This window comes from Acomys russatus, chromosome 6 (assembly GCF_903995435.1).
Source record: "Acomys russatus chromosome 6, mAcoRus1.1, whole genome shotgun sequence".
In the NCBI taxonomy this organism is placed as follows: Eukaryota; Metazoa; Chordata; class Mammalia; order Rodentia; family Muridae; genus Acomys; species Acomys russatus.
This window is the reverse complement of record NC_067142.1, coordinates 29,617,139-29,637,263: the sequence shown is the minus strand read 5'-3', so window position 1 is coordinate 29,637,263 and position 20,125 is coordinate 29,617,139. Positions and strand designations below refer to the sequence as shown.

Sequence of the window (20,125 nt, the reverse complement as noted above, 5' to 3'; positions counted from 1 at the left end):
CCCTTTGTATATGCTCATAAGGTATCAAGTGTCTTCTTGGTACCTGCTATCCTTCCTCTGAGTGCCACCAGGCCTCCCCATCCAGGGGACATGGTCAAATATGGGGCACCAGGGTTTACATGAAAGTCAGTCCCCACTCTCCGCTTAGCTGTGGAGAATGTCTTGACCATTGGTAGGGGTTCGATGTTTACTGTAAGTATATTCCTTGGCTGGTGTCCTGGGCCCAGATCCGCCCGTCATAATGTTCTTCTTGTAGGTTTCTAGGACCCTCTGGATCCTTCTATTTCCCCATGGCCTCAGTCAAGTAGAACTTGATTCTAATAAAAAGCCATCCCACCTGAGCAGGGCAAAGGAGATAGAGGTGTGACTAAGGTACCTGGGCTTGGGGGGGCGGGATGGCGAATCCTGGTAAGAAGAAGAAAGAGGGACACGAGGAGTAAGGAGAAAGACCCCAGAAGACGGTCTCAAGAAGAGAAGGAGAGAGACCTGAGGAGAAAGGAGAAAAAAGAAGGCCCCCATGGGTTAGATGGAGGAGAAGCACATGGCTGGCATGGATGGAGATTTGGCTCAGATGAAGAACATTAGCAAGTATTTGGCGCTGTGGATGGGAGGTAGCTTGATAGTAGTTATTAGAAACAGATGCCATGGGATTGTGATACCTGCCCCACTATGGGAAGTAGTTTAGAGGGTTAATGTCTGCCCTGCCCCAGGTTAACTAAGGGTATTTTAAAATATAACAAGTGTCAGTGTCTTAATTGATAGCTGGCCGGGCATAGTAATAATACTGATAATTTAAAAACTACAAAAATCTATTTTTTGTCTGTATTACCAGTGAAAAAATAATCCTAAATCACTGAGGGCAAATGCCTGAAGTCAAACACTAGTCAGGAGGAGAACAGGGCCGTGCCTAGGAAGCTTCAACGACGCTGTTGGGTTGAAAGTGCAAGAGATTAGGTGAGCTAACTACAGAGGAAGATTATAGGAGATATTGAAGGAACTTTTCTGATTTGAGAATGGAATCTGTATCTGTGATAATATGGGATTGCTGAATCACTGTGTACCTTGAATGCAGATATCCTGTATATGCATTTGGACATTTCCCAGAACCATTAAAATCAAATTATAACTTGGGCACCATTCGTCAAATGCTATCTATAGCCTATGACCATATTTGGCTCAAGATTTCATGTGAATTTTTGGTCAACAACTCAAGTTTACATTTTATGTCTACATTATTGGCCCAAACACATGTTGCCTAATGTATGAGAGTTGTATTATTTTCTGGTTTTGTAACCATATTTACAGTGTAATGATAAAAAGACTATTTTATTATGAACAAATAACACTCCTCTGGGCTTTTTCTTGACTTGATGGTGTGTTGATGGCCAGTACTTTATAATCATGTTATTTATTTCCATTCAAGTGATATATATTTTCTGTTGTAGATGAAAGTGGAAGAAATCTAGTAAATGCAGAGGAAAAGTTGATGGTGTTACAGGTGGTACAAATGGAAAAGGGAGAGAGAATTAGTTTTCTCTAAGGGCGTGTTCCCTGGTAGGTCAACCGGGATCTAGTAATAGCCCCATATTATGCAGCTCAAATTGTATTTGTCAGTTTTAAAATAAAATAAAATAAAATAAAATAAAATAAAATAAAATAAAATAAAATAAAATAAAGAGAATATGACGTTGGGGAGTGAAGAGATGGGAGTGGCTTGGGAGATATTATGAGGAGCAAAGGATGAGGAGATGGGGGCTGATTGGAAGCTATTATAGAGATGAAGGGATGAGAGTGACCAAACACATAGTATAAAATTCTCAAAGAATTAGTAAAAGTTTTGATGAAGTTATTTTTTTAAACAATGAAACCCTAAGACCAGTTATCAGGAGTGTAACCATAAGGATCACTCTATCTTTTGTTAACCAGATGCAAAGAGGCCATGGGGGCTCACAGAGACAGAAGCACCAACCAAAGAGCATGCATGCACTGGACCTAGGCCCCTACATGTATGTAGCCGATGGGCAGCTTCATCTTCATGTGGGTCCCCTAGGATGCTGAGCAGGTGCTGTCTATGACATGGGCTCTGGTTGCCTGTATTTCGATCACTTCCCCCTAATGTGGGCTGCCATGCCTGGCCTCAGTGGATGAGGAGGAGCTCAGTCCTGATCTGATTTGATGTGTTCGGGGTGGGGTTGGGGGTTCCTCTCTTCTGAGGACAAGGGAAAGGGGGATAGGGGAAGGAGGGTGAGAGGGAGGAACCAGGAGGAGAGGAGGGAGGGGCTTACAATTGGAATGTAAGGGTAATATATAAGTTAAAAATAAAATTAAAAAAAAAAACTTCAAATGTGCCCATCACCAGCAAGAAACATACAGTAAATATTTATTCAAAGCACCATGTTATCCAAGGCTGTTTAAGGTGCAACATGAATATTTCCAGTGAAGACAAGAAAGCATGAACAGACCCAGAGCTTCTACAGGCACTTCTCACCCTCCATTATGTCATCCTTTCTTTTTTAAGCCAAGAATATTTTTTATTATATTAAATAGCCAATGTGGCCCTACAATTAAAGGCTCCCAAATTCTGAGCGTTCTCTGTTCCTTCTTCCCTTCCTTCCTTCCTTTCTCTTTTTTTTCTTTTTGAGACAGGGTTTCTCTGTGCAGCCTTTGCTGTCCTGGACTCGCTTTGTAGACCACGCTGGCCTTAAACTCACAGAGATCCTCTGCCTCCCAGAAGTGCTGGGATTACAGGTGTGCCACCACGCCTGGCTGATTCTGAACTTTCAAATTAAAAATGGCCCAGAAGGTACCATGATGTGGGCTTGATCCTTCTATAACAATGATCCAGGCTTCTCAGGATCCACTGCAGACTGGACGGAACCCACAACCTAGATGTTTCTTTCTCTTGGCAGTGCTTATTAGAGACCACAAGCCACAAGGGCCTGGATGACCTGGTTTGTGTTATGAATTTTGCTGGGGAAGGACAAATGTGAAAGATATGGTCAAACTACAGGAATTAAAAAGCCTAATGGGGATGGAGGAAGAAGATTTTAAAGCAGCTGAGGCACAGTGGAAAGAAACTGGACTTGGCACCAGTCACCCATAGTTGGAAACAGTTCTTTCAAATTAACAGCTAGGAGATGATATGACCGTATGGAAGTAATTTGAGTCCTCTGAGCATGAATTTCCTGTTCTGTAAAATAAGACTAAGAATACAGAAGGGCCTTATTATCTGAGGATAATTCAGGTTGGGGAAAATGACATTTAAAAGTGAGTTTCTTTTAAATGGAAATGAAATTATTTTTAATAACTACTAAAAATGTTTAAATGGGATTCTTTTTCTGGAATTCAGAAGTCTGTAACTGAGTTTACCCAATGTCGAGTGCCATCCAGATCATAATTATCATTGTGTGCTCACCGTCAGGATAAAGAATAAATCAGCCATTTAGGTTTCTTACATAAGTTCTGATTACACTATGAAAATACATTTTTTCCACAACTGGTATTTGTAGCATGATCATAAAGTCTTTGATCTTTCAGTCACTTTTCTGTGCCTTGGCCTCCTTTGAATCTTCAATGTGAAGACCATGCCTTTTTTTTTCTTTTTATTTTTTTTTAAATTTTTTTATTAATTTATTCTTGTTACATCTCAATGGTTATCCCATCCCTTGTATCCTCCCATTCTTCCCTCCCTCCCATTTTCCCCTTATTCCCCTCCCCTATGACTGTTCCTGAGGGGGATTACCTCCCCCTGTATATGCTCATAGGGTATCAAGTCTCTTCTTGGTAACCTGCTGTCCTTCCTCTGAGTGCCACCAGGTCTCCCTCTCCAGGGGACATGGAAGACCATGCCTTTTAATAATGCCTTTGTTGTGGGTCCCATTCCACCTGCAGCTAGTGATTGATTAACGCATTCCTTGGTTAGTGGTAGAATGGTGTGCTACAGAGGAAGCCGATGGAAAGGAGTCTGGGTTTTCTAAGCTCATGCGCATTCTAACGTGACTCGGGATACAGAGTCCTGGAGACCCACATCAAGAAGAGTTGGGCGCGGAACATTCAGGTGGTGAGAGTAAGCTTGATATAGCTCACATTGTATGTGGACGGCCTACCTATGGGGGGGATCTAAAATATAGTAAACATTTGGTAAAATGTTGACAGTTTGAACTTTTGAGATTATAATTCCAACATTTATCTTTTTCCTTTCCTCCCTTTGAACCTTTCCACACACCCTTCCTTGGTTTTTAAAATGCGATTATTTTTTCTTCAGTTGTTGCATACATAGTGTATAGGTAGACATATATAAATATAATCTGCTCAGGCCGTGCAATGTTCCTTGCATGTGTGTTTTTTCAGGAATACCGTTTTCCATCTCTTCTAAGGACTAGCCCGCAAACAGGTCTGTGATGAATTCACACACTGCGCTTCCTCTTGCCTCCTGTACCTTGTTGCTTATGGAGTGTATGTGCCTATGATGTTCATAACCTGCCACACCCCTTATGTTCTGGCTGCGGTGTCTTCTGTTGTCTAGGTGACAGTAAACAGTGATACCATATGTATCCCAGGATTCCAAAGGGAGAAGGAGGAGTTTCCTTGGGCACTTTCTTGCCTTCTCTTGCTTGCACTTATATTTCTCAATGTAAGCACAAAAGAAGACCCCAGTCATCCAGAGGAACCCGGGTTTGGTGAGGAGTGTGGGCCGCAGGTCTTGTGACTGGCATCTATGAATGGAGGGAAGGAGTTGACTTTTCTTTGTTCAGGTTCTGCCTGCAAAATGAGCTTCCAGTTTAAGAAGGACCTAAATTATGATGGGTCAAATCTACTTTCAGCTAGCAGGTTACCTCTCTGAGCTGTTTTGTTTTCTTCCTATGGGAATATCAAGACCTTGTTATAGCAAACATTGGTATTGTACTTACTATCAAATTAGCAATAGTTACCATGAAGGACAAAAAAAAAAAAAAAAAAAAAAAAAAAAAGGAAAAGGCATCCAAGACCTTCAGAGAAAAATAAGGCATATAATACTAGTTATGAAAACTGAGCTGGAAACAGAGACAGGCCAGCCCTGGTACTGACATATTGATGTGAAGCATATATTGGCACAGTTCACATTCCTTTTGAACCCAGCAGCCTTCAGACTGCATAATGAGGCTACACTGACAAGGTGCTTGAGAGGCATTTTTAAACAAATTCTAAAGACCTCAAAGTTGACTAAACACTTGTCAAGATTTTTCACAGAGAAATGAAACGAATATAAAGATTCCTTTTCTAAAAGCTTGCCTCAGACAAAGACATCACAAGTGCAGCAATGGGTTATTCTGACTGTACAACCAGATCCCAGCGGCCACTGTGTGTATTCCTGCAGGTTCAGATAAAAAGTCTTCTCGGGCCTGGCACAAAGTTGCCGAGTTAGCTGTTTTGGATAACTGTCGATGGGTTTGATACGACTCAAGAAAATAACACAGTGGGTAGTGTATGTCTAGGTAAGGGATGATGGATAGAAGACAAGAATAACAAAAAGAGCACTGAGGAAGATGTCCATGATCCTCCACCATTGATGATAGAAAACCTCTGAGCAACCCACATAAATACACCGATCGATGCCTGGGCACTGAGTGTGCAGACATGGAGATGTACTATGTGACCTGAACATGAAGTCATCCGGCCTGCTGACGTGCTTTCGAACCTTTCGACTTGTGCCCCACTTTCCAATACAGCATGGTTTATTTCAAACACGAGCTGAATCATGTAAGCATATACTGCAGTCATTGGTGTGCAATGGCCTTCAGAAGCTGAAAGCTCAAGGAGCTGGTAATAGGGCACTGTGTCGTGAAATTCAGGGTAACACTGATCTTTCCTGATGGGCACACACACACACAAATTTGTATAAAGTATTTCCACTTTCTACTTCCTGCCTCTACAGATTTATTCTTATTTTTGGCACCTGCTTATTTACTCTTGCTCAGTAGTAAACACTAGCAGATGATAAGATAACTGAGAAGGAAGCCGATAGACGGTCACGGTCCCCTCGGTAACTTAATCATGTTTCTCTACAGTTAAGGCATTTTCTGAAGAAGCTTAAGCCTGGGAAAGCCCTACTGAGGAAGGATGGCGCCATGGCTGCCATGTGCTTTGATACAGGGATGATATGCCTGTTCTTGCTCACATCCTTTCTTGCCATTTCTCTGTTTGCACTCCCCTCACAGTAATGTTCCACTCTGCATGCCATTGGCCCACCAAACAAATCATTTCCACAGGACCTTGGCCTGGGCTGCAACTCAAGAGCACTGTTACTAATCTTATTTAAGGCATGACTAACTGAAACTTAGAGAAGTTACACGATATATATATATATATATATATATATATATATATATATATATATATATATATATATATATATATTTTTTTTTTTTTTTTTTTTTTTTTTCAGAATCACAATTAGTAGTGGGTTGCTTTAGCCCAAAAGCATGTGCTTTCCTGTAAATCTCATCTGTCTCTTGTCATGGGTGTTGGGTGCTAGAATTCAGTTGCTAGGTCTCTTGAGGAACTTCAGTATTACATTTAGCCTTGTCCTCTGAGTTTCTATAAATTTGTCCCTTCACAGTTTCCTTTAGCAAAAACTGACCAATAGTAGCATGTCCATGCCTTTCTCCTATGAAAACTATTTATGTGGCTTTATGTACTCATCCTAGGAAGTTGTCTTAGAGGTCAAGTTCGACTGTGGTATCAGAAGAGGTCTTTGAAAGGAAGATGATTAAGTTCCGTTATGTTCTGCTTTGTTGTGAGAGCTCTAGGCTTTCGGTGGTAGGCTGCGTATGTGTGACTGAGCTCTAGGTTTTTGGTGGTAGACTGTGTAAGTGCGATTTAACAGCTTACCCATTGTTCAGTTCTCAACCATCACAGCAATTCTGTTAAACACCACTGAAAACTGGCATGGCTTTGTAATGCAGACAAACAGTGTAAGTACTGACTTGAAGAGATCTCAGAGGGTCCAACGTCACAGAGAAGGACTTAACAATCTTGTAGCTACTCTGTCCATTCTTTTCTGAAAAGAGCATCAGGACCATTAATTTCCTGTCTATAATATTAATAGCTTTCATCCTAGAAGATAGATGAGACATTACATACTATTTGGGAGACTATATTCAGAAGGGATTTCTTTCTTCCTTCCTTCCTTTTCTTTTTTTCTTTTTCTTTTTAGGAAAAAGTATTCTTTGAAAATTTCATATAACATGTTTGATTTTATTCACCCCTCTTCCTATTTCCTAAAGCACCAATGTGCCATGTTCCAAGCTAAGATAGACTTCCCCTGCTTACTCTGGAATATATGTGTGGAATACAATAATTCTCATAAAGTGGTGTAGCATCAAACCAGGATCATGTGCATAGGAGATGCCTACAGACTATCAAACGCAAAGGGGCCTTGAAGCCATCTGCACCCGGGTCCCAATGCAGCCTCTGTGACCTGCACACTGTGCCTCAGTGCTGGCTATGTTACCCCCTATCACCCAGCTGCAAATTAGGAAACTACAACACGCAACCATTAGGAAAACATTACTAAGACAAGTCTGGTGTTAATAATTGTACTCCTGACCAATGGATATCTTATAAAATGCCACTCTGATATTTCTCCATTTTATAGAATAAGATGCTAGGAGCCCCACTCAAGACAAGTTAGCATTTCGGGGCTCTGAAATTTTCCTCTGGGAAATCAGGCTCTGAAGCCAAGGTCCTGGGTCTTTGTGTCCGACCTTTGGCGCTCTCCCAGGTAGCTTCCTGAGCTCCTGTCATAAGAACCAATTATCCTATAGTAAATGAGTTTCAACTGTTATAATGATTAGTCTTATGCCTAGTCAAGAATTCCACTCCAGTCAATTTTTATGCAGACACCAAAGTAAAGACCAAAATGCAGACACTGATTTGCCTTGACACCGTGAAACTTATAATAATAATAATAATAATAATAATAATAATAATAATAATAATAATGTTAACAATGAAAAGTTCTCATGCTTGGAAGCACAAGATATAGCCTCGATAGTATTGTATAGAAAAATAATATCCACTCAATGCACTGAATGAAAAACTATAAAATAGAAAAAAGTCATAGTCTGGAATTAACATTTTTACAGTCTTACTGGTTAAGTGATAGTTATGAATAATTCATGATATGCTAAATATAGGGAGTTCTACATTCCACTGAGTCGATAAAAACTCAATAGACAAAGAACATGACTAATCCAAATATTAAGCCCTTCTATTACTAGCTTTGATCTTGGAGAGCTATCTAAAAAGCTCCCTCAATGAAGCTGAGAACCAGCCTCTCTCTAACCTGGAAGAAATTGGATTCAAACCATTCTGACCTTGAAATCGTTAACACAATTAAAAACTATATGACAAGCTCCAGGTGTGCACTAAAGAGGCAGCTCGCAAGCTTGGAAGATAAAGTCAGAAGCCATTTCAAAATTTCCATCAGATCAATGACAGTGTGCAAGTTTGATGGCAAAACGTGGTTTACTGGTCCAACAACTCGGTGAATTCGTAAACAGAGGGAACTGTGTGAACTTCTGCATTTGATACAGCAGTCAGCCCTGAGATTCAGGTATGCTGAAGGCTGACTCTCAGGTAACTCCCTCACCCCTTTAATGTGACTATGTACACTTTATCTCATCTCTCTGTCCCCTGGCCACAATCATCAGGACAAAAGACTGGCTCATACAGAAAGCAGACACAGGCACACTGCTTAGCAGAGACAAGTGTGTCTGCAGATGTTTCCCAACGATAGCACTCAACCTTTTCAGCTCCAGAATAAGTCTGTGCAGTACATCCCTGCTTCTGATGGGCGCTGCTTGTTTCCTGTCTCCTGGCTGGGGCATGCAGAGATGAAGGCATGATTTAATACAGACATTTTCCCAGTTTGCAAACAGGGAGGAGTGCTGCCCCATAGGTTGCAGCAGACAGGCTGTATGGTCGGGAAGTGGCTGGTGGGGTGCAACTGTCACTGCCATTCCTTCCACATGGTGAGGGAAGGCACTTAGAAAGCCAGTGGTCACATATACAGTTCTCCTGTGTACTGTGCTATTTACTCACTTTTTAATCTATCAAATCGAGGCCAGATTCAAGTCTATCTAAATAAAATGATGCTCATCTTTACATTTCTGTCTGTAGGTTGTAACCTAACCGTTTAACACAAAACATTGTCAAAATGCTTAAATGTTGAACATCCTTGTAATGGGTTTATTAGCTTTAAAAATTTTTTTAAAAAAATTTATTATAATTTATTCGCATCACATCCCGATTGTTGTCCCCTCCTCGTCCTTATATTCTTGTCCCCATCCCTCCCTCTTCTGTCCTATTCCCCTTCCCTAGACCTCTAAAAGGAGGGATGCCTTCTCCACCATGGTTTATCACAGTCTATCAGGCCTCATCGAGGTAGCCTGAGGATGAAGGTACCACTAGTTTTATGGCACACCTTGCTATTCAACTTTGGCATAGTATCAAGCTCTCAGTGTTGCCCTCTGGGTTCTCTCCTCACAGAGTCTTGTGATTTTCCATCAGTTTACTTTTGCCATATCACTTAGTATTTCTAATTTGTGTGTTGGTCTCATCACTCATCTTTGCACTGGGGAACTGAAGGTTGTGTCCTTTGCCCAAGAGCTTACTTATTCTATGCAGTTTATTCTGAGCCACTGGAAGGGGGTCTTGCTGGAAGGGGGATCTTGCTGTTATTTCTCAGTGACTTGTTACAGTGGCATAATTAAGCTTTGCAGGACAAGTTACAAGAAATGTGCTTTCTGTCTCCACCTGTTAGACACATTCTTGGCTGTGGAGAACAAAGGATTTCATTGCTTAGGCGGAGAGAAAGGAAAACATCCAGTGATAGGGGCTGGCTGCCTTTAGGCTCAAGAGCCAGGCTGCAAACTTGCCTCCACTTTGAGTTTATTTCTCACAGCCTTGAGTCATCTGGACAAGGAGAGATGACAACTGACTTTCTTCCTGAAACACCTGCAGTGTGCTACATTGGGACAGAGGAGACTGGCCCATGCAGAGTCAAAACAAGGGTGGCAGCCTCTGGGGAAACATGGACACGACGTTGAGGAAGCAGCAGTGGTAGTGATGGGAAGATGCTCAGTGTAAGGGAATGTGCCGAGATGGAGCAAAGGATGATCTGACCTGGATAGCACTGGGAATAGCCTGTGCTGGAGCAGAGGGAGGCAGCAGGTGGGGAGGCAACAGAGACAGTGTGAGCAAGCTCTCTCCCTTAAGGCCCATCCTCACAAGAAAAAAAACCACTCTTTAACTGCTTTTGCCTGTTACCCTTTACTTCCTGGGAGTAGAACATCCCAATATGACCCTCAATCAGACTGCAATGCATATGGCTGAGGTGTGTCATCTCCGGGCTGAAGAGAGATGGCTGTGGTGTTGGGTATCAAACTGTGAACAACACTGTCATCTGTGTAAGTCTTAATCAGCATGCTCTGCCCTTTGCCTGTTTCTATCTGTTGTCTTCCAGCTAGACTGTAAGCTGTATGAAATAGGGAAATTGTCACTGTGTTTCCACTGTGGCCTCCCTTAAGACTTACAGCACATTTAATATTTGTTTAACAGATTAATGAATGTATGAGAAACAAGGAGTCAGAAAGAAAACACTTGATGACATTTTCACTTTAAAATATCACTTAGTTTAATACTAAAGCGTGTTGAATTAGGGTTAGAGAGCCAGCTCAGTGCTTAAGAGAACATATTGCTCTTGCAGGGAACCTGAAATTGTTTCCAGCACCCAACTCCAGGGGCTCACAACAATCTGACACTTCAGCTGGGGGAATATGACCCCCTCTTCTGGCCTTTGTGTATATGTGCACTCATGCACAAAGACACAAATATCTACATGATTAAAAAAAAAAACAAAATTAAAGTTTACAAGAATGGTGAATAAACTAAAAGGATGAGTTATAAAAGTTAAAATAAAGATGATTGAATCTATTGGAGAGTTTTAAAACATATCCCAGGGGCCTTGAAGTCCTCAATAATATTGATGGATAGGAGGTAGAAATTAGCATAAAGCAAACACTCCAATAATACAGCTGTTATACTCTGTGCTGGATAGTTTTACAACAATTTGACACAAGCTAAAGTCATCTGAGAGGGGGAAACCTCAAGTAAGAAAATGCCCCCAGATCTTGAACTGTTTTATTGATTTCCTTCATCTGGTTGTTTGTATTCCACTCCTTGGAATATACCTAGAAAATTCTCCACCACACAACAAGGACATATGCTCAACCATGTTCATAGCGGCCTTATTCATAATAGCCAGAACCTGGAAACAGCCTAAGGGTCCATTAGTAGAAGAATGGGTAAAGAAACTGGTACATTTACACTATAGAATACTACTCAAGTATTAAAAACAAGGAATTCCTGAAATTTGTGGACAAATGGATTGAACTAGAAATGATTATAATGAGTAAGTTCACCCAGAAGCAGAAAGAGTCAAATGATATAGACTCACTTATATCTGGACACTAGCCCAACGGGCATGTCCCATGAAAGTCTTAACTTACCAGGAAAGTGGGTCAGAGGTGAGAACATCCTATTGGAACTTTCTGTGAGAGAAGCATGGGAGAATGGGGAAATAGAAGGATCCAGAGGGTCCTAGAAACCTACAAGAAGAACATTATGATGGGCGGATCTGGGCCTAGGCGTCCTGTCTATGGTGCCAGCCAAAGACAATATGTACAGTAAACTTCGAACCCCTACCCAGTTCTAGCCAATGGATAGGACATTCTCCACAGTTGAGTGGAGAGTGGGGACTGACTTTCATACGATCTCTGGTGTCCCATATTTGACCATGTCCCCTTGATGGTGAGGCCTGGTGGCACTCAGAGGAAGAATAGCAGGCTACCAAGAAGAAACTTGATACCCTATGAGCATATACAGGGGGAGGAGTTCCCCCTCATTCACAGTCATAGGGGAAGGGAGTAGGGGGAATGTGGGAGGGAGGGAGGAATGGGCAGATACAAGGGGTGGGATAACAATTAAGATGTAATATGAATAAATTAATAAAATATTAAAAAAGAAAATGCCCCCATATAAGCCTATAAGGCATTTTCTTAATTAGTGACTGATGGGGGAGAGCCCAATGCATTGTGTGTGGTGTCATCCCTGGGCTGGTCATTCTGGAGTCTATAAGAAAGCAGGCTGAGCAAGCCATGAGGAACAAGCCAGTAAGCAGCACCCCTTCACGGCCTCTGCATCAGCTCCTGCCTCCATGTTCCTGCCGTGTTTGAGTTCTCATCCTGTCTTCCTTCAGTGATGATGGACTATGGTGTGGAAGTGTATGCCAAATAAACTCTTTCTTCCCCAGATTGTTTTAGCCATGGTGTTTCATTGCAGCAATAGAGACCCAAAATAACACACCATGTGACTTCCTAAACCTCATGGGAACTGCTGACCCCAGCAAAATCAAATGCCTGAATAGCTAGGTGCAATTTGAACCTGGATTGATCTGATTTTGAAGTGGTCCCTCGTGGAAGCTGCCTCTCAGGTATGTTTTAGGAACTGTGTATAACAATCACTAACACTTGCTTCTAAAACAACATTTGGTGTCCAGGGGCTTTAGTTTACATTTGTGCAGAAGATTACCTACAGTATCTGCTATGATGATGATGATTAGAATATAAGATTCTCATACTTTCATTTTGAGTGATGTTCTTTGTAAAACAGCTGTTGACCTTAGCTACATTTTCCCAGTGCACTTTCTGGTTGCTGTTTTCATCTTTGCCCTCTCTGGGATCTTACAGCTGAGTTCTCAGATGAGCTCCTGTTGCATGCTGGCTTCTGCCTAGCTCCGAATTGAGCCAGGACTAAGACAAAGACTGAAGAACTCTACTATCCTGATTTGTACAGCTTAGAAGGAAACTCACGCCATAGTTCAGTCTTGGGGTTTCTAGAAAATGGTTTCTGAGTATTTCTGGTGATCAATGAGATCCAGATCATTTTTTAAAAAATTATTTATTTACTTAACATCCTGATCTTAGCCTCCTCCCTCCTCTCCTCCCGGTTCCACCCTTCCTCCCTCTTACCCTTATTGCCCCTCCCATGCTCCTGAGAAAAGGGGATTCCCCACCCACCAACCCACCTGAGTATATCACCTCACATCAGGACTGAGCATATCCTCTTCCCCTGTGACCTGGTGAAGCAGCCTTACCATGGGGAAGTGAATGAAAAGCAGGCAACGAAGTCCATGTCAGAAACAGCTCCCACTCCATTACTAGATGACCCACATGAAGACCTAGCTACCCATTGGCTACATCTGTGTAGGGGGCCTAGGTCCAGTGCCTGCGGGGTTCTTGGTTGGTGCTTCAGTTGCCATAAGCCCTCCTGGGCCCTGGCTGGTTGGCACTATTGGTACTCTTGTGGAGCTCCTGACCCCTCCCTTCTATCCATACCCCCAACTCTTCCTCAATTCATCCTGTGCTCCACTAAATGTTTGGCTGTGAGTCTCAGCATCTGTTTCAACCCACTGCTCGGTGGAGCCTCTCAGAGGACAGCTATGCTAGGCTGAGAGCCAGATCTTAATGTCTTCCAAATCTTATGCTATCTCATGATTCCTCCAACTTAAAGGTCCTTCCTTCTCCTCCTCTGCCTGGTGACGATCCATAATGTCAAGATTTCTTCCTGTGTTTCTAACATTTACTTGCTGATAGCCTGCAGCCCTTCAATACTCTGGCCATCCTATGCCCACTGTATGCTTTTCTTTCATGACCCTGTCACCCACAGATAAATGCTAAGACTCTTGCTTTGCCTAATGACTAGTTTCCTAGAATTGTCTGGCATCTACGTCCCCTGCCACTGTGTATATTTCTATATCAAAGTCCTGAGACTTAACAGTGTGATTGACATCTAACCACTCACCAAGACTCACATCCCTCCACATAATCGGGGGAAATTTATTGAGAAGCAGCTGGCCATCAGAAACTACAGTTCCTGTCCTAACCTTCTTGCCCTGAGTTTGGAACAACGACTAGATTTTATTTCATAGAATATATAAGGAAGAGAGGTACACAACTCCTAACATGGCTCTGAAGAACATGACAAGGATGTCACCATCCTGGAAAATGGTGTTGTTAACATCCTGTAATCTCTGTCAGCCTGTGGGCTTGATTAACTCTTTGATGCAGAAACAAGCCCTTTCTGTACATGGGTGGAAACAAGTATCTAATCATTGTGTCCAGCTGTACTGGCATAATACATAGTCTAAGACCACCATAGACACATATTTTCATCTGGTAGAGTTTAGGACCTTCTGACAGGCCATGGACCCACAGGTTAACCAGCTCTTCTGCGACCTGCCACTCTAACAGTCATTTCTTCCACCTTTGATGAGCCCTCAGCACTGTTTAGAGGTCTGTTCTCCTCTGGATCAGCCTTGTGTCAGCTTCGGCTTCTCACTACAGTTTGTTGCAGTTGTCAAGCTACTTTTAGTACTAGGAGCAAACAGGGAAAAGTGAATACCTCCTTGGCCACAGGACTGTGAGCACTCTGTCCATGCCGTCCATCCCGAGAGCTGACAGTTGACCACGCATTCCACCAGACAGGGAATACTCATTCTCTGGGGCTTTTCCAGATTACGCTGCAGATGCAACAAGGCATACCTTCAATATCAAACCAGATCGCTATTCTTTTATGGGTGAGAATGCCCTTTATTCTATAATAAATGACCTTTCCACATTGTGATGGGAGAGAAAATGTTCATTGCTTTATAAATTGGTAGCCACAGACATGACTGTTGTTATTTGACTGGCAATGTTTGGCCAGTCAAAATTCCTTATTATAAACTCTGAGCATGAGCAGGGGCCCACCACTCAAGTGCTGGGAAAGTATGAGGCCCCATGGCACAGAGATCTACATGCTGCTTAGTCAGCAACAAAGTAGGAAGATATGTCATCATTCCATCCAGGAGCCCTGGGATGAGTTGGCAGCCCATGGAGACATCAAAATTGGTAGCGAAGCTAGTAGCACACAGAATAGGAACAAAGTAGAATACATGGACTCATCTGAAACCCCAAATGACCAACTGGACAGTGTAATTACAGCTCTAATCTGGAGACAAATTGATGAGGCAGTGTATGTTCTTCTCTGAAATTAGTGTTTAGACTAAATGTGCACATCACATTATGACCAAGGTAGAAGACATCTCGGTGAAGGAATAAATTACCTAAGAATCCGATAGCAAATACTGAGGTCTGACTGTATGTTTGATTAGGAAAGGTTTGGTACCCAACACATGTTAAATATTATTAGTACATCTACCCAAAGCTAAAATTAGGTATCACAGCATGATGACTTTCCAAGTGGGCAACACAGAAAAAGCACCATAAAAGGATCTGTGACTATTGCTGTGATACAGAAATACTAGCCAGGTTAATAACTTGGGACTTCTTTAAATGAATAGTTGCTAAATATATGTTTGATACATGCCATTCAGAAAAAGAGAAAACTGTTATTTTTATTAATGAGTAATTTACATCTCTTCTTGCATCAAAAGAAAGTATTTTTTTTTACACACATAGGAAACTCAAAACTGATAGCTAACAAGGGTCAAAAAACAAAATAGGGATAGAAATAAAGTCAGCAGCTCATCTGAACTGCTACAGTCCAACAGTATGCTCCTGTCAGTTAAAACACCATTACTTTCCTTCTCACGTACGCACTGGGAAGGAATATTAACTTCGTAGGGACAAGTCTGTGTGCACCCATTGTTTATCTGGAACAGTAGATGGGTGACTTCTTTCCTGGGGCAGTCAGTGTAGTAGAGGCCAACTAAATGAGATTAAGTCTTCAAATAAAGCAACAATTGGCAAACAATCTTCTATAGGACATGAGCCATTTTCAGAACGCTGCCCATTGGGGCATCCAGTCTTGGGCAGACTAGTTCCTAGTGAGCATTAGGGATGACATCCGCGCTGCTAGGGAGCAATTGTGACGATACTTAGGGTTGGTTTAGGAGCGGTGGGGAAGTCTTTGTTTTAATATCTGCTTATTTCCCCTATGTATGTTATAACAATTGAGGCAGACCTTTGTTTGCCTGCCAACATGTTACAGACATGCCTCTGATTACTGGCGCCCTATCTTCAATCCTGAAGATAGTTTCTGTGATGCCTGCCATATGATAACATATCCATTTCTGTTGAGCTATTCCTATCGTCTGGGAAGGGAATGCCAGCTTCTTTGGAATGTGTCTGACTGCAGTTTTTCTCCAAATTCCATAAAATTAGAAAAAAAATCAGAACTATGAAAATTGACACAGAGATCTTTTGAATAGATTGTGAAGAAAAATACAGTTGTACTGTTATATCTGGAAAATATTTGTTGAGAAAATTGTCAACGCATTCTACATCCAGGGTCGGGATTCATCTTATGTGAAGAGGACATGTTTATTGTGCGAGCACGGGAACCACTTGCCAATATAGGAGAGTCACACTACAGTAGAAAAGGCACCAAGAGTTTGTGGGAAAACAAGAACATTTTAACAAATTCTTACAAGTAATGACTCTATTTCTTACCAGCCCCATTTCTTCAATGCAAAATGACCTTCCGCCACTATTTTGAGTAAGGTCATACATACAACTGCTGCGCACCACATCTTCAGTCTGTGTCTGTAATGTCTACCAGGTGTTGTAAAGGTTGAGGACTAAAGCTAAGAGATCCCATCACGTACAAGTTACCTGCTCGCAGTGGTCCATGCCAACTGGCCTGCCATCACTGCGCACACAGCTCAGCAGCCGAGTCCTCACACCCTGGCCGCAGGACGCATTTTTGCTCAGCTGGCATGTGCTCCACTCTATAGGAAAAGGAACATATACACTGAGTTTTATAGGTCTAGGAGTGTGACATACCCAAACTATGATCTGTGGGTAAATCCATAGTCTCCCATCTTCCTAAGTAGCTTTGGAAAGCCTTGTATGATCATTAAAAAAATTGTGTCAGAAGACAAACATGTAAAAAATGTACTGAATTAATTTTCTGTTTTATTTGTTTTGTAAAACAAATTAAAATGAAAACCCAAATGGTTGTACTAACCATTTGATAGGATAGGAGAGACACTAACAAGAGAGTAAAGAAAGACACGTTTTAGGAAGCTATTTGCTGTAGATAATTGAGAGAGAAAACAATCAAAGCATGGCACCAAGCCTATGTTTATGCGCCAATCCCAGGCCCGTATCCTCAAATCTTAACTTCCAAGATAGTATAAGTAGGGAGAGGGACCTTTGGATGGTGATTGGATCAAGACAACGGAAAGCTCAGAAATGAGATTACTGTCTTTGTGGCAGACTCTAGGGAGCTTGTCTGGAGACATCCTGTGAGAGTGCTTAAAGGGGCCGTCTCTGGGCAAATAAGTTTTAGAGGGCTGCCTAATGATATTTTAAACTGACCATGGCCATGCCAAGGTGACTCACCTCCATAATTAATTTGATTTAAAACAACAAAGGAAGAAAACTTTTCTTATAGGTGTGTGTGTGTGAAAGATCCTTGACCATGTTAATAAAAACCTCTTCAATTTTTTTCTATATCTATGAGTCTAATAACATGTATGGTTAAAGAAGATTTAGTGTTAAAATAAATGATTTCTTCATAAAATAAAATTCCATTGTATTTCTGAAAAATTACTATAAAAACCAAAGACCCAAAGAAAAAGGGTGAATCTACCATGCTGTTGTTTACCTAGGAAGGAACTAGACACCTGCCTAGAATTTCGAAGGTTTTCATCACTAGGGATCTCAGCTGTCCCAGTGTGCACAGAACAGGGAGGCTTTGTGCAAAGGATGTTGCTTTGTCCACGCAGGCATATGGCATAGTGTTCCTAAGCATGGACTCCAATGCTTAGACCTAATGTAGTCCCACATTTGGTGGAATTTTCGCCTAGCCTCTGCTGCGGGGGGATGGTAGGAAGCAGATAAGAGTAATAGCAACTCTTCTTTTGGGCCAAGTGTGTTCAGACAACTGGAGTGGCTGAAGAAGTCACCTAATGTGATTTTCATTGCCTCTCAAATATCCTGACTGGCTGGTCAGGATTCTCTACTTTTTATATTACCTATGAGAAAAATATGCCATAGACTTGAGTTACAAAACTAATGAAAGGCGTGGCACTCCATTGCAGAATTTTTTTTGAAGTCCCACTGTTCTTCAGAGACCATGGGTGGCCTTGAATCATCTACATGCCACGAATGAATGTTTGTTTTCATGAAGGACAATGGGAACCAAGGCCTCAGCTCTTCATGTGTCCATATACACTGTCTGCTCCCTCCCTAATGCCAGGAAGGGACGCACACACAAAGGTTAGACAGCGTTCAGGGAGTTTCAAGTATACCTGTCACGTTGTACTGGAACTGGAAACAGTTTTCATTGAGGAGACAGGGCCGCACCTGTGAGTCTTCACCACACGTTCTTGAGTTCAGCGAGGGCCTCAGCAGATGCCGAGTTCTTCTCTGCATTGCATGGGGGTCACATGACTATGAAAGTCAAGAGCAGGCAGACAAGGTCACACAGTGAATGTTATGTTATGCAGGTTATATGTGCATGTGCAGGCATAGAACAGCTACAGAGAGGAAACTGTAGTTCCAGCAATGAGGTCCTGGCTTCACCTAAAAATGTTACGGCTGTGGTTAGCAGAGAGAATGATTCTGCGATGCATAGACGTCTTCTATTTTCATTTCATTTGACAATCAAAATATGTTCATCTTTAAATGAAATAAAAAAATGACTTCAGTCACTCTAGGCTAACAGAAATAATCACACAGAATATTAAAACGTGAAAATAATTTTTAAAAATTCCAGGATAAACAACTATACACAAGAATGAAATTATAAAACTAATATGGATGAAGTAGAGCCTTCTTTTTATTTGGGTACTCTTTGACCCAGGGGGATGAATTACTATATAAGCTTGTCCAACTCCATCAAAATAAATGTATAAAGGCAAACTCCAAAGATTTACTGAAAAATCGCCATTACCTGGTACTGCCTGTTCTCTCACTGTATTGGACCATGTAATAATGGTAGAGGTAGATAAATCTACTTGCCACATCTCATACAACTGGTCTACCCACAGAAGAGCTTCCAGCTCCTGCTTGGGAACAACCTTCTTTCAAATGTCTTTTATACCTAATTCTTCACCTTCCCCAGAGAAGTAATTCATGTTTATTTCCCCCCAAAAGCTGACTTCTAATGGTGCTAAATTCTTCTCTTCTTTGTGAGAAAATTTTACTTATCTACATGGATTTGTCTATGGATTTATTTCTAAATACGTATGTGCACACGCTATGCCTGTCTTTAAGCTGACATAATTTCTTTATTACTTGTTTCTTCTTTTAAAAAATTCATTAAGGCATGATGGACAACAGCTTCTGCTTCTCTTATTACCTAGTGAGATCCTGAAATAAATGATATGAAGCAGTTTTCCAATAAATATCAGGAATATATTCACAACATGAAGTTTCAGACACTGAAAAATCAGAAAAGGTTTATAAGCTGGAAGAATAAAAGGTTTTGAATTGTGATCACTAAATCAACATTTCTGTGCCTGAGATGTCATTTTATTTATTCTTCTCCCTTTAGCTTTTTCAGGTAGCACAGTAAGAATACAACCTGTATACTGAATCTTGGCTGATTTATAGTGACAGTTTTGGATTACACTGAACTGTGGGGGGGAAAATCATACATTTTCCCTCTAAGGTTTAGGTAATTGAAAATCCTTTGCTGTCCATGTGATCTCACACTCAAATGCTCTGTCAATACTTTAAAAATTTATATATTGTATTACATTGTATCCAGATGATCAGGAAGGAACAAACAAGTAATTGATTATATGCACACAAATCCCACCCTCATGCTTACCAATAATTTATTTCTATTTTGCCACTTATTGGAATTCATGCCCTTATGGGGAGGAATAAAATCTTAAGGAATTTGTCAATAAAGGAAAGTGATAGAATCCTGGTGGATTTTCTAGACTAGGGCTCTGCTGAAATTGTTTCTTATAAAGTAATCAATTGGTGTTTGAAATAAGTGACTGTGTACAAGGACCTATGTATCTAATTAGTCTAAACCACAAAATAAAAGAGAAGATGAAACA

The 20,125-nt window shown here is 41.3% G+C and overlaps 1 protein-coding gene across 1 annotated transcript in view; it reads right to left on the bottom strand.

Annotated features, from left to right (window-relative positions):
- Thsd7b (thrombospondin type 1 domain containing 7B) overlaps positions 1 to 20,125 on the bottom strand; it is an 839,983-nt gene that overhangs the window by 26,549 nt on the left and 793,309 nt on the right. The window contains exons 18-20 of the mRNA XM_051147323.1: positions 18,362 to 18,503; positions 16,719 to 16,834; positions 14,506 to 14,623 (exon numbers count right to left, since the gene is read on the bottom strand). Of these exons, the coding sequence (XP_051003280.1) occupies positions 14,506 to 14,623; positions 16,719 to 16,834; positions 18,362 to 18,503 (376 nt within the window). The remainder of the gene's footprint in view (positions 1 to 14,505; positions 14,624 to 16,718; positions 16,835 to 18,361; positions 18,504 to 20,125) is intronic.